Below are 13,920 nucleotides of genomic sequence, written 5' to 3'. Positions count from 1 at the left end.
TTAATCTGCTGTAAAGTTGGGCATTTTAACATGAGCTCAATGAGATTCTGCTCCTTCTGGAGCCTGTCTCTAGCGGCCAGTCGATGAATTGCAGTATATGTCACTTCCGTATTGGCTTCAAGAGAAACTGCGGGAGGAGCCGCTTGGTGCGCACTGAAGAAAACTCTTTGCTTCAGCGATTACTAATCTGAACACCTCTGATTGGCCATCATGCTCGACAGAAACGCGTGTGATTGGTTATAATGCTCAATGCTGCAAAAGGAAATCTGACGGAATGCAGCAGTCGGGTGGATCGAAGGAATGAAGTATTACGAAGTTTCAAAGTTTGTTTAAGCATTTTGTAAAATTATATAAAGAAATGCCACCAAAACAACTCAATAACAATTGTAATATGATCAAACTAAATCTACTAATTTATGAAGACACAATTCAAAATAATCAGAATCCATTTGACTTCCCAATTACACAAAAGCCAAAGAAAGTAAGAAGTCTTGTGGTCCTGACAGCATTCTGGGTGAAATGCTGAAGCACAGCACACCGGAGCTGCAGACGGCTGTGCTCAAACTATTCAACACTGTACTTAGTTCAGGCTGTTTCCCTGACATCTGGAGCCAAGGACTTATAACCCCAATTCACAAAAGTGGAAATAAATGAGCAGTAATCTGGGGAAGTTATTTAGCAGTATTTTAAACAATAGAATTGTAAACTTCCTTAACCCCTAGGAGTCTGAGCTGTTTTGGGGCCCTTTAGAAGTTTTGACATGCTCTGACATTTGTGTTTTTTTCAGTTGCTTATAAACACATTAATGGCAAAAGTGTAATTACACTGTATTCAGCACAAACTGGGCTACCATAATATGAGAGCAACATGTATGTACATGCTTGTATTTTTGAGAAAAATGTTTATGCATGATTTTTGAAAAAACAGTTTGAAAATAAAGGCCTCAAAACACTCAATAGATATATATCCACAAGTCTTTTGACTAATGGGTGTATTTGCCTAGAGCTTTTTGCTTCAAACTGATGTGAGAATCATTGAGCCTACTCATTCACATGAAACAATACACTGATTTAACATTTGTAAATTTGCCCGTTCTCCTCTGACCTCTAGCATCAACAAGGCATTTTGGCCCACAGGACTGTGGCATTTGGTGGCATTTCTTTGCTACTGGATGCTTTTCCCTTTTCACACCATTCTTTGTAAACCCTAGAAATGGTTGTGCGTGAAAATCCCAGTAACTGAGCAGATTGTGAAATACTCAGACCGGCCCGTCTGGCACCAACAACCATGCCACACTCAAAATTGCTTAACTCACCTTTCTTATCTGTTGGTATTTGCTAGAGTCCATGATACCATGTCCAGGATCTCTGGAAGAAAGAGGCTCACAACATTAAAGATACAGCAGAGTATTTCATTTTACTCATGGGGTACTTTTTTATCCCTCTGTGCACCAAACCCAAATTAAGTGAAGTTGTGTACAGCTATATAGTTAATGTGTCGTGCACAGGCTCGGGTAGGGTCGGACTTGATATGTTTTGGGCCCGATCTAAGCTCTAAAAAGCATCCGGTCAGAAACATCATAGGTCCGGCTTCAGGGCAGATGTTAAAGCTGTCAGAGCCCCACCTGACCTCAGACAGGGGATGGAAGGGGAAGGAGGCAGACGTTACAGGTTTTATATTTGCTTTGGTAATATTTTCACAAGTTAGGTGTACATTTTTAAAACTCTTACTACAAAAATCCAAACTGATCACACTTGTAGCACAGCTGGTCCTTCTTTCACAGCCTGATCTCATGCTTTATTTTCATTCTACATGAAGGTTATTGTAATATATGATGAGAACATTTGCTTTAATCACTGAAACACAACAGTGTGATCTGTCAATGTAGTCCTTTTAGCACTCCTTTAATAGCAAACAATGCAAGATACATGTTTCACACATCACATTAATTACAGTAACACAGGCTACACATAACATAAATCCATACTGTTGCTAATGGCATCTATTCAGTGGTATCTACTGCCAGAAAGCATGTCAAGGTCTAAGGGGCATTGACCTCCCCTCTCCAATCTTTCCCAACATTTCCCAACAGCGCATGTGTTCATGAGGCATTCCCTCAGAAGCAGGACTAAACATCACGACAGATTTCTGATCCGCTTCAGACTCACCATATCAAGAACAGAGACTCCAGGTAAGATGTGATTTTAGGTTCAGTGTCAGTGTTATTGTGTTGGAGTGAAGGTTGAGCAAAGCTTCACAGCAAATCATGTTCACTGAAAGGAAAAGTTCTGTTTTTCAGAGGATAGACGTAAGAAGTGAAGAACCTGGAGAGACTAGAACGTGCAAGGTTATATTTAACTATTACATTCTATTTAATATTAGTGTGTGTGTGTGTGTGTGTGTGTGTGTGTGTGTGTGTGTGTGTGTGTGTGTGTGTGTGTGTGTGTGTGTGTGTGTGTGTGTGTGTGTGTGTGTGTGTCCTGTGCTGGCAGAATGAGCTGTAATGCTAAGTATGAGCTACTGGCAAAACAAGTGGGAAAATGTCCATTTTGGTTGAATGTGAGGTTTTCACAAAATGAATTCATTAAACCCTGAATCCCAATGCTCCAGATAGTAATTCAAGTCTCTGTATGTGTGTGTTTTCTGAGAGGTAAACCTTCCTAACCCTTTGGGAGAGACTCATATCTGATGTGTAGCATTATATCTGAGCGTTACAGCGGCTCTGAATATGCAGACTGTCTGTCTCAATGTTAATCAAACAATTGTGGAATCATGGGGAACAAGCTGACTATATATTTGACCTGTACATATGGGTTTGGACTTGGTTTGTGGCAAACGTAGTGTTATTGAAGCAAAAACAAATGTGATGTCCGCACACTGATTTAACTGCTCCAATGTGTTGCAGCGCTTCGACCAACAGGTCTTGGTCAGGCACGAACTTAGAGCCCGTTTAGCCGTTCACATTTCTGGCCAAAGAAAATAAAGAAATAAAATAATACATAAATAAAAGAAAAAGGAATAAGAAAATATACACAATACATAAATTAAACAACAATAATAATAATAATAATAATAATAATAATAATAATAATATGAAAAAAGAAAAAATATATAATATGAAAAAGATTTGAAAAAATAAATAAATAAGAAAAGAAAGAAAATAATAATAATAATAATAATTTGAAAAAGAAAAAGAAAAATTTATAAATAAAAGTATAATAATTTAAATAAACAAATAAAATAAATAAAAAGGGAAAGAAAAATATGAAAATAAATAAATAAAACAATATTAATAATAATAATAATAATAATTTGAAAAATAAATAAAAAAGAGAAAGGAAAATAAATTAATTAATTAATTAAATAATGATAATTTAAAAAAATAAATAAAGAGAAAGAAAAAGATAATATTATTATTATTATTATTATCTTTTTCTTCTTCTTCTTTTTCTTCTTATTATTATTAAGAAAAAGATAATAATAATAATAATTATTATTATTATTATTATTATTTGGAAAATAAATAAAAAAGAGAAAGGAAAATAAATAAATATATAGATTAATTAAATAATGATAATAAAAAACAATAATAAAGAGAAAGAAAAAGATAATAATAATAATAATAATAATAATTTGAAAAATAAATAATAATAATTAAAAAATTAAAAAGAGAAAGGAAAACAAAACAAAATACAATAAATAAATACAATAGTAATAATAATGTATAAAAGAGAAATAAATAAATAAATAAATAAATATAAAATAATAATTTTAAGAAATAATAAATAAATAAAACACATTTGAAAAATAAAGGAAATAAATACATTTAATAATCATAATTTGAAAATAAACAGAAAGAAAGAAACATTTAATAATAATAATTTGAAAAAAAATTAATTAAAAAAGAGAAAGGAAAACAAAACAAAACAAAACAATATACAATAAATAAATACAATAATAATAATAATATGAAAAAGAAAAAACTATATATCATAGAAAACTGAAAGAATAAATAAAATAATATTAATAATTTGAAAAAATAAAATAAATAAATAAAATAATAATAATAATAACATATAAAAGAGAAATAAATAAATATAAAATAATAATTTTAAGAAATAAATAATAAATGAATAAATAAAATTCATTTTTAAAAAGAAAGGAAATAAATTAAATAATGATAATTTGAAAATAAATAAAAAGAAAGAAAAATTATAATAAGAAAAAGGAAGAAATATATCATATAAAAAAATGGAAAGAAAGATAAATAAAATAATATTAATAATTTGAAAAAATAAAATAAAAAAAATAAAATAATAACTAAAAAAACTCATGTGAAAATACAATAGAGTCCCAGATAAAGTCCCAAATAAATCTACAATTACACAAAGGCACTGAGAACAGATGAAGAAATATGCTCAATTCTACAAAGAAGGTTTGATATTAAATTCCTCCTTCAACCCAAAAGGCAATAAAGTATTTCAGGTAAAAATCCAAAAGCTCTCCCGTTGCGTACAAGATAAATCACATGCGTGGAAGAGCAAGTAAACGTCCCATGTATTGAAATATTCCGACCAGCGTGTGGATGACTGAAAGATTTACATTAGTGTGTAAAAGTACACTGGGCACAGTAACCACAGACGGAAAATCTGATTTTACAAGCGTCACACAAATTACTTTGACGTTTGAAGACCAATCAAGGACCTTCTTTAAATACACTAGACAAAGTTGGATCACTAGAAATATTATGCTAATGTCTGTGTAAAGCGTTACGGACTTCCCCACCAGATGCGGAGTATTAGACAGCACAGATAGGGCCATTTCCTGTTTGTACTTTACCCTTAAAGGATTAGTTCACTTTTAAACTTCTGCTGATCATTTACTCACCCCCATGTCATCCAAGATGTCCATGTCTTTCTTTCTTCAGTCGAAAAGAAATTAAGGTTTTTGATGAAAACATTCCAGGATATTTCTCCATATAATGGACTTCAATGGGCTCCAAACGGGTCAAATGACAGCTTCAACAAAGGGCTTTAAACAATACCAGACGATGAATAAGGGTCTTATCTAGCCAAACCATCAGTCATTTAAAAAATAAAAAAAGTTTATGTTTTATAAGCAATAAGGTAGGGCAGGGCGAAAAACTCCATCTCATCTCCTCCTCGAAGTTCAAAATCGTCCGACATCGTTGGTTTACCTTTCAACTCCCTTTTTTGTAAACAGCGTTTGACTTAGGGTGTACTCACACTAGGCACTCGAGCGCGTTTCACCCCCAAAGCCCGGTTCGTTTGACTAGTGTGAGCGCTCCGTTGCGTGCCCCGGCTCGGTTCGTTTAGCCGGCCCTGGCCCACTTGGAAGCGGTGGGCCAGAGCGCGGTTTGGTTGGGCTCGAGCGCTGTTCACATGCAGCATTTGGTGGCCGGAGAACGCAAACCATGAAATAGGTTTGAGACTATGCCATCATCTTCCCCCTTTTTGTCCAATAATTAAAAATTCAGTTTTTTCTGAATTGAGTTGCAGGGAATTTCCGGTCATCCAGTGTTTTATATCAGCTATGCATTCCGTTAATCTTGTGAATTGGTAAGTTTCTTCTGGGCGTGAAGAAATATAGAGCTGAGTATCGTCAGCATAACAATGAAAACGAATGCCATGCTTCCTAATGATATCTCCCAGTGGTAGCATGTACAGGGTGAAGAGCAGCGGTCCTAGCACTGAGCCTTGTGGTACTCCATACTGAACTTGTGATCGGTGTGACATTTCTTCATTTACTGCTACAAACTGATAAAGGTCACATAGGTATGATTTAAACCATGATAAAGCAATTCCACTAATACCTACATAATTTTCGAGTCTATTCAAAAGAATGTTGTGGTCGACGGTATTAAATGCAGTGCTAAGATCGAGTAACACTAATAGAGAGATACAGCCACGATCGGATGATAAGAGTAAATCATGTGTAACTCAGATGAGAGCAGTCTCAGTGCTATGATACGCTCTAAATCCTGACTGGAAATCCTCACAGATACCATTTCTTTCTAAAAAGGAGCATAATTGTGAGGACACTGCCTTTTCAAGTATTTTTGACAGAAAGGGTAGATTTGTGATTGGCCTATTATTGACTAATTCTGTAGGATCAAGTTGCGGTTTTTTAATAAGTGGCTTAATAATAGCCAACTTAAAAGTTTCTCAGTCATGGCAGAAAGTACACTCTGTTTTCTGTTTTCTTTATTTTACAAAAGCACAATGCTTTGTTGATATTGTGAGTGTACACAAATAAAAGTAAACACTTGTAATGACATGATTTTAAATTGATTTTGTGGCTATGCGGAAAAAATCTACCAAAGCATGCCGGGCTGTTAAATACCCCAGACGGTTAAATACACATGACGCAGAACCTTGAATTGAGGAAAACTGAGTGCTTAAATACACATGGAATGATAATCAACCGCACAGGTGTGCACAATCAGAAACAACAACCAATGAGAACTCGCAGAATATGAACAAAGAAACTAAACAAGGCAATGTTTGTGGTATGCATCTCCATCACTGACCTTCACTGACCTTCACACAGGTCTCCTTGTTGACGATTCCAAGATGGCGGCACGTATAATGCCCCTGAAGCAGCCGAGCTGGATCTGCTGTACATGTTTATGGTTGGCAACCCTAGCTGTGGTGAATGCACAGGTAAGTGCACTCCCTCAGACAAAATGTGGAAGTGTAAACAGATGTATTTCATGAGATTAAAGATAAAAAATCTTTGATTTTATGAACCATTCTTCCAAAAATAGGAAGTGCTACAACCCAAACCTGATACCAATGGAAACACAAAATATCCAGGTAAGATTGAAATGTTACAAATTGTGAATATGCTATGAACAATAATCACAGGGACAGATTCAAAATCATTAGGACAAATTGTCTCAGGTTACGTATGTAACCCGGTTCCCTAAGAGGGGAGCGAGACGCTGCATCATGGTATTGATGCTATGGGAATGCCTACTGCAGAACCGGTGTCTGAAGCACGTGTGCCAAAAAACACACCAATTCTGACCTGAATTCAATGATTTGGAGGGGTGTCCCAACACTTTGGGCAATAGTGTATGTTCTAGCACTGCCCAAATCAAACTTGTTTAATTATTTACTTTTTCTGTCTGGCCAAAATAAATGTTAATCTTGATTCATCTTGTATTATTCTGAAATCATTATTCTAGTATGGATCAATGTGGAGTCCTTTATTTCTGCAAATCTTGTGTTATGATAGATCACACCGAGGACCTCACTACTGAAGCCTGAAGCACAGAGTGCGGGATAATCCGATTTCTGATTTAGCAAGTTGCAGCTTTTATATATTACTAAAATTACACTTTTTGTTGAGTGAGCAGGTGCAAACACTTAAAAAGGTACAATATTCACTCTGCAATCCTCTGACTAATATCAGAAGTAACCGCTTTGTGTTTGTGAGCGAAATCCGGACGCTTGTAGTCTCTGTGCAATATCGGGTCCCTTGATGAACGAATATTTCAAAATAAGAGATGCTAAGAAAAATCAACAATCTATATTAAATCACAACTAATCTTAAGATCAGATGATAAACTCTAAAGTCCAGCTTTCCCAGTTTTCACTGTTATACTGTAGGGGGCGCTATTACACATCTTCTGAAAGAGTACAGCATCTCCTGATCAAAACACAGGTGAAGAAGAAGCAGCAGACAAGCGATATCATGTGTAATCATATGCATTATATAAAATAACGTGATTGTCAACATTAAACAGCATATAAATCAAAGGACGAGCTATAGGACTGTGAAACTTATCTACTCCATCTGTGTTTTGATCATCGTTCTGAATCGTTCAGGGCCCATTGAAATGGCAGCTCTAGGAAGACCTCTGTTTCCTGGTATGCTGTATGACTGCCGCACGGATACCTTCATTCCAGGTACCAACCTAAAATAAATAAATAAATAAAAGTTTATTTCCCCTCTTCACCAAATGTTGCATCACTAGTGCTTGTGTAACAACACGATAAAACCTGCATGTTTCTTCAACAGTGCATTGCGTCCTCATCCGTGACTGTTAAAGCCATTTCTCATTTCAGGAGTTACTCTGTGGGATAAGAAGTCACTGAGAGAAGATTTGAACGCCCGTCCAAAGCCCATGTCAGATTTGAAGTTCATTAGCTCCGACTCTTTCTCTAGTAAGGCCAGTATCCTGGATGTAAGTGCTTCCCTGAAGGCCAGCTTCTTAGCAGGGCTGGTGGAGGTGGGAGGATCTGCCAAGTTTCTGAATGACACCAAATCCTCAAACCAACAGTCCAGAGTAACATTGTCTTACAGTGAAATCACCAGATTCGAATATTTCGCTAAGGCTCCACTGGGAGACATCACCTACCCTCAGGTGTTTGACCAGAAAACTGCAACTCATGTGGTCACGTGGTACTGTACGGAGCTCAGGCCTTCATGGTGTTTGATCGGACATTTTCAGAAGAGGAAGACAAGCAGGAGATTGAGGGAGAACTGAATATCATGGTCAAGAAGATCCCTTGGTTTTCTATTGAGGGAAAAGGAGCTGTAAAAATGATAGATAGTGATAAGCAAAAGGCTGAGAGCATTGCTTGCACATTTTATGGTGACGTCCATCTTGAGAAGAGCCCCACCACTTACATGGAGGCCGTAGAGGTGTACAATAATCTCTCCACTATCCTGAAGGAGAATCCACAGAATGCAGTTCCAATGAAAGTTTTGCTCTATCCTCTTTCTGAACTGAATACAACAGCAGCTCGGCTGGACAGAGAAATCAGCACACGTCTGGTTTCCAACATTGAAGATGTAATGGAGGAGCTGGGAGAAGTAGAGAGGACATGCAACGACCTCTCCAGAAAAACACTGGTGAATGCTTTCAGTGATATCAAAGAGAGGCTGCATTCATTTCAGAGCTCAGTTAGCATTTACAAGACAATGCTCCTGAAAGCAGTGGCCAGGGTCTTGCCTGCTATACGAGGAGGAGAGATGGAGGAGAAGTCACTGGAAGACGTCCTGAAGATCCACATCAGCTCCCCTTTTATAGCTGACAGGCTTAACCAGTGGTTAGATGGTGCGAAGGCTGAACTTGACCTCTTGAGTTCTCACACGAAGATGCTGGAGGGAATCACAACTGAAGACTCAGACCGCCTCAACTCCATCCTCCGTGATCCTAATATTGATGTTGTGGTGTGCTTGACCTTCACATCTCTGAAGTATGAAGAACCGTGTCTTTCAAACCTTTCAGAGTTTCTGAAATCTGACAAGTTTAAAGAGCTAGATGGGGAACAAAGCATGGTTTCTATGGCATCTGACAGAAAGTGGTTCAATGATACTGCGGTCATCTCAAAGATGAGAGAGACCTTATCTCTTTTCAGAAGTTTTTCAGAGGCTAATAAAGATGAAAAGAGATACAGATTCATTATGTCTGCCATCCCCGATCCATCCAGTCCAGGCTCCTCCATCCGTCTGTATGAAAAAGGGAAGCTGACAGACACTCAGTTCCAGCCCGTGTCGAAGCCTCCCCCTCCAGAAGTGAAGGAGGTCCTGGAGAGCAGTGTGTCCCTGAAACTGCAGAAGTCCCCGACTGGAGAAACTGTGCAGTATAGAGTGGAGTACCAGCAGCTGAACGAGGAACAGTGGCATGTCATAAACACACCTGATGAAGACTTTAACCTGACTGGATTGAAGTTTGTAAGGCAGTACATGATCCGCTACAGGATAGTGGGTAAAGTGGGAGTGAGTGAAGCCAGTGACACTATCGGCCCCATACCGTCTTCAGGTAAGGTCGTATGCTCATTTCTTTGCATCAATCTTTATCTTTAAAAAATAACAATAATTTGCTTCACTCACTCAATGTTTGTATTGACAACTATATTTCCTAACAGGTGTGGCTAATAATAATAACTATAGGTCACAATTTTAATGTAACAGGTTGTAAAGCGTTTCCAAATTGACAATAAACGTAAACTATTCACATTTTGAATTATGTGCTAAAATGCTGTATTTTATGAACACATGAACGGATTTTTATGGGTCATCAACACGATGCCCTGAAAGAGCCTGAAAAGTTTCGAAACAGCGCCACCTAGTTTATAATTTCCTCATTTCAAACGCTTATAACTTTGGATGTGGTTGACTCGTTTTCATGGGAGTAACTTTTTTTGTCTCCTGAATCCATTCCAGGTTTTGGGCTATGGTTTGTGCAGCATTGTAATTTAGCGCTTTAAAAGCTGCTATCTTCGAAACCGCTAGTCCGATCGCGACAAAACTAAAAATGTCAGATTAAAAACCCCTAGATTTGAATTCAAAAAAGTTTCCTGGATACAAATTATATCAGGTTTCACAGCCAATTTGTTAATAACATGTTTGAATTCCTGTCCATTTGCCATTAGGCTCCTTGCTTTCCTTTGCAAGAGGATTACCATAATAATAATGAACCATTCCATAACCTTTTTTTCCTGAGGTTCTCCCTCACTTCTTCCCATGTCAGTCCGACCAACCCTAGGTGATCCACTGCTGCTTTCACTACCAGCTGTATTTTTAGCATTTTTTTATTTTACTTCAGCTGTACTATTAATTACCCTTGCTATGACTGTTACAAAGTCCTTTTTATCAGCATAAATACTGTCATCCTTCATTTCTTCATGCACAGTCGCACTACTGTTCTGCTCTTTTGCAACCCTTGCAGCTTCTGCATAGGCGATCCTTCTTTCAACTTTTATTTTGTGGATATTATTCTCTCTTTTCATCACCTCGCATCCCCCATATGCCATATTATGATCTCCTCCACAGTTGCAACGTTTTGGTTGTACTCCTGCACCACACTTTCCATACTCATGGTCTCCGCCACACCTCGCACATCTTCTCTGCTCTTTACAAATTGTTGCTGAATGACCAAATCTTTGACAGTTAAAACACCTCAAAGGTTTAGGTACATACATTCTCACTGGGTAGCTCAAAAAACCTAGGAACACCTTCTTTGGCAAATCTTTTCCTTCAAATTCAATCAATATTGTTTTCAGTGTTGGGAGTAATGCGTAAGTAACAAAGTAACGCGTTACTGTAATTCCACTACTTTTAGCGGTAACGCAGAAGTAACTAAATATTTTTTTAATCAAGTAACACAATTACAATTACTGAAATTTAAATGTGAGATGGTGGTCCAGTGGGTTAAACCATGGTACTGATATGCAGAAGGTTGCTGGTTCGATCCCAGCGGTCGCCACCAGTGTGTCCTTGAGCAAGGAGATGGTGGTCCAGTGGGTTAAACCATGGGACTGATATGCAGAAGGTTGCTGGTTTGATCCCAGTGGTCACCACCAGTGTGTCCTTGAGCAAGGCACTTTACTCCATGTTGCTCCAGGGGGATTGTCCTTCTAATAAGGGCAAAATGCCAAATGCAGAAATGTAAATGAGTTACTCGTTACTCTCTTTTGTGAAAATGAACACTTGCAGACAAGAAGCTCAGATCTAGGCTCTAGCCTGGCCTGTGCTTTTCTTTTCTTTCCTTCTTATCCTCCCTATTACACATTGTTGCTGCCATTAAAGTAGTTCAGTTTTGTTTTTAATGTCAAAGTAGTTTTATTTCGTTTCGTTTCTTTATTAAGTTAATTTAGAAAAATGTTTGGAGCATTTTTTGTTTGTTAAATTAAAGTTTTTGTTTTTCAAAGTGATGACCAAGCGGCCGACAGTGAGTTAACCCAACGCTCTAGCCTCTCAAATCAACACTGGACTCGTCTTACCTATAATAAAATCCATAGATATCAAACACTTCAAGCATCACAATGTTAGTTTAAACTACTATCCCCACCACCACCACCTCAGTAAAAAGGGATTTTTTTATAAGTTGAGGTTAGGCGTAGGCGCTCGCAAACGAAACGGGCTGCACAATCTAAAAAAATAAAAACCTGCAGGTTGTCTTGCCTTACAACTCTCCGCTAAACGAATATAATCCGATCTTCAATTCTCTCGCTATATGCACCTTTAACGGAGTTCACGTCAACGAAAGCAAAATATATGAGCTGCATTTTATATATCAGTTAAAAGATCAAAGACCGCAATACGAGAAAGAGCGAACTAAGCACTGTTAAGATCATTTAGTCTCATTAGTTTTAATGAAGATGATTGTGTTTTTGAGCATATAAGACTTACTTTCAGCTTCACTGGCGGCAGGTTGCGTGTTGGCTTGCTTTACTCCTTCGCGCGACGCGTGTTGCACCTTCCGAATTGGTTGTTTGAGTGATCGGATTTAAATCCGTCTCGAAAAAATCTCAGAAGGCATTTACTGGTCTGGTCTTTTCACATTCGGATAGATATCTGGTCAGAGAAAACGAATGAAGTGAGCAGGTGTAAAAAGGCCATAACTCTCCCAGTATACTCTCCCAGCTGAGCCGAGGGAACGCTGGACACTAAACCCTGCACTACTGCTTGATTTGAAGGCCTTTTGCCCTGTTGATTACAATAAATAGGTCTATAAATGATGTTTATTGTGTTTGACTCGTCAGTACAGTTCATATTTACATTTAAAAAGCAGACTTAAAAGTTACTTTCCCTAGTAACTAATTACTTTTGATATTCAGTTATTGATAAAGTAATTTTCAGTAACTTGCCCAACACTGGTTGTTTTCAATCTTTATTTTCCCAATCACCATATTTGGTTTGGCTTCTGTAGACATGAACTGATCACAATGGATGCAAGGATCATTTCCTCTTGTCATGATAATCACACTCTTCATGTCTGTTGGTTTCCACAGTCCCTGATCCCGTGACCAGAGACGACTTCCTACAATGTAAGTCACTGAGAACACAAGCAGAGAAACTCATGAGTGTGTTCATGTTCCTCCTGGAGAAGAGGAAAGAAAACATGACAGGAGAGTTTTAGAGTTGATCATGTGAATGATGATTAAACTGAACATGAAGAGTTCAGCTACAATAACGACAACTCATTCTGATGTGTTTTCTCTCCGTCAGATTCACTTTGGCTGACTCTGGATAACAACACAGCATTTGAAGACCTCAAACTGTCTGAGGACAACAGAGAGATTACTGTCGCTTTCAAAGCTCAGCCGTATCCTGATCATCCTGACAGATTTAAGCAACTTTATCAGGTGTTGTGTAGAGAGAGTGTGCGTGGACGCTCTTACTGGGAGGTTGAGACCATTGGTGAAGGTGTGGGTATATCATTGTCATATAAGAGCATCTGCAGGAAGAGATGGAGTGATGATTGTCGGTTTGGAAAAAATGATAAGTCCTGGAGTTTGCTCTGCTTAAAACCCAGTTACTCATACTGGCACAATAATAAGCAGTATGTTACCCCTGCAGGGGAAACTAATAGAGTAGGAGTGTATGTGGATCCCAGTGCAGGAACTCTGTCCTTCTACAGCGTCAATGGAGACAAAATGAGCCTCATCCGCAGAGACCAGACCACTTTCACTGAGCCGCTCTATCCTGGGTTTTGGTTTCTGCATCGTGCAACAGCGAAACTGATTTGATGAATCATGATAGACTGTAGAGAGATTCTACCCATAATGCTTTGAGCTCATGATAAATCAGTGACCGAGAGTGTTATAGAGTCTCTCTTCATGACATTAATACTACAGATTAACTTCTGTAAATGAAATAACATGTGTGTGTAATAAATCCCCAGTAAGATCAGTGTGTGTGTTCTTGTCTACTTATCTAACAGGGGACCTTGGTGTCGTGCAACATTCACCAACAGGGGACCGCCGAGCCAAGAGGGGACATTTTTCAGGTTCCCTGTTGGTCATGCTTTAAATCAAGTAAAAAACTACCGTTGTGATTTTTTAAAACCGCCCAAGTGGGGCCCTAGGGTGGGAGGGACATCAGTGGGAGGCAAAAATGATAAATAAGTGAATAAAAGTGTCCACTGACCATAACTTTACA

At 37.8% G+C, this 13,920-nt stretch overlaps 1 protein-coding gene across 4 annotated transcripts; it reads left to right on the top strand.

Moving 5' to 3' along the window:
* Positions 1–2,097: 2,097 nt before the first annotated feature.
* On the top strand, positions 2,098–13,670 carry LOC307131114 (stonustoxin subunit alpha-like). 4 transcript variants are annotated; one of them, XM_079824596.1, is made up of 9 exons: positions 2,106–2,191; positions 2,300–2,347; positions 6,571–6,683; positions 6,788–6,836; positions 7,261–7,689; positions 7,854–7,934; positions 8,094–9,796; positions 12,771–12,806; positions 12,988–13,670. In XM_079824596.1, exons 7-9 carry the CDS (start codon positions 8,455–8,457, stop codon positions 13,506–13,508), a joined length of 1,899 nt encoding a protein of 632 aa, XP_079680722.1. In that variant the 5' UTR covers positions 2,106–2,191; positions 2,300–2,347; positions 6,571–6,683; positions 6,788–6,836; positions 7,261–7,689; positions 7,854–7,934; positions 8,094–8,454; the 3' UTR covers positions 13,509–13,670. The 4 variants fall into 4 exon arrangements, with proteins under 4 accessions (XP_079680720.1, XP_079680721.1, XP_079680722.1 ...); XM_079824594.1 differs by having other exon boundaries at positions 2,098–2,191; positions 7,261–7,934; XM_079824595.1 differs by having other exon boundaries at positions 2,098–2,191; positions 6,788–7,689.
* The last annotated feature ends 250 nt before the right edge of the window (positions 13,671–13,920 follow it).

Source organism: Gobio gobio (assembly GCF_949357685.1).
Source record: "Gobio gobio genome assembly, chromosome: 1".
NCBI classification, from domain to species: domain Eukaryota; kingdom Metazoa; phylum Chordata; class Actinopteri; order Cypriniformes; family Gobionidae; genus Gobio; species Gobio gobio.
Note: the sequence above shows the minus strand (reverse complement) of the source record. Positions and strands in the feature narration are given on the sequence as shown.

Excerpts from the sequence above, each read along its gene's own strand:
- LOC307131114 (XM_079824594.1), top strand. The coding sequence starts at position 8,455 with ATGGTGTTTGATCGGACATTTTCAGAAGAGGAAGACAAGCAGGAGATT. Across the intron at positions 9,797-12,770 it reads CGGCCCCATACCGTCTTCAG|TCCCTGATCCCGTGACCAGA; the intron begins GTAAGGTCGTAT and ends TGGTTTCCACAG. Across the intron at positions 12,807-12,987 it reads CAGAGACGACTTCCTACAAT|ATTCACTTTGGCTGACTCTG; the intron begins GTAAGTCACTGA and ends TCTCTCCGTCAG.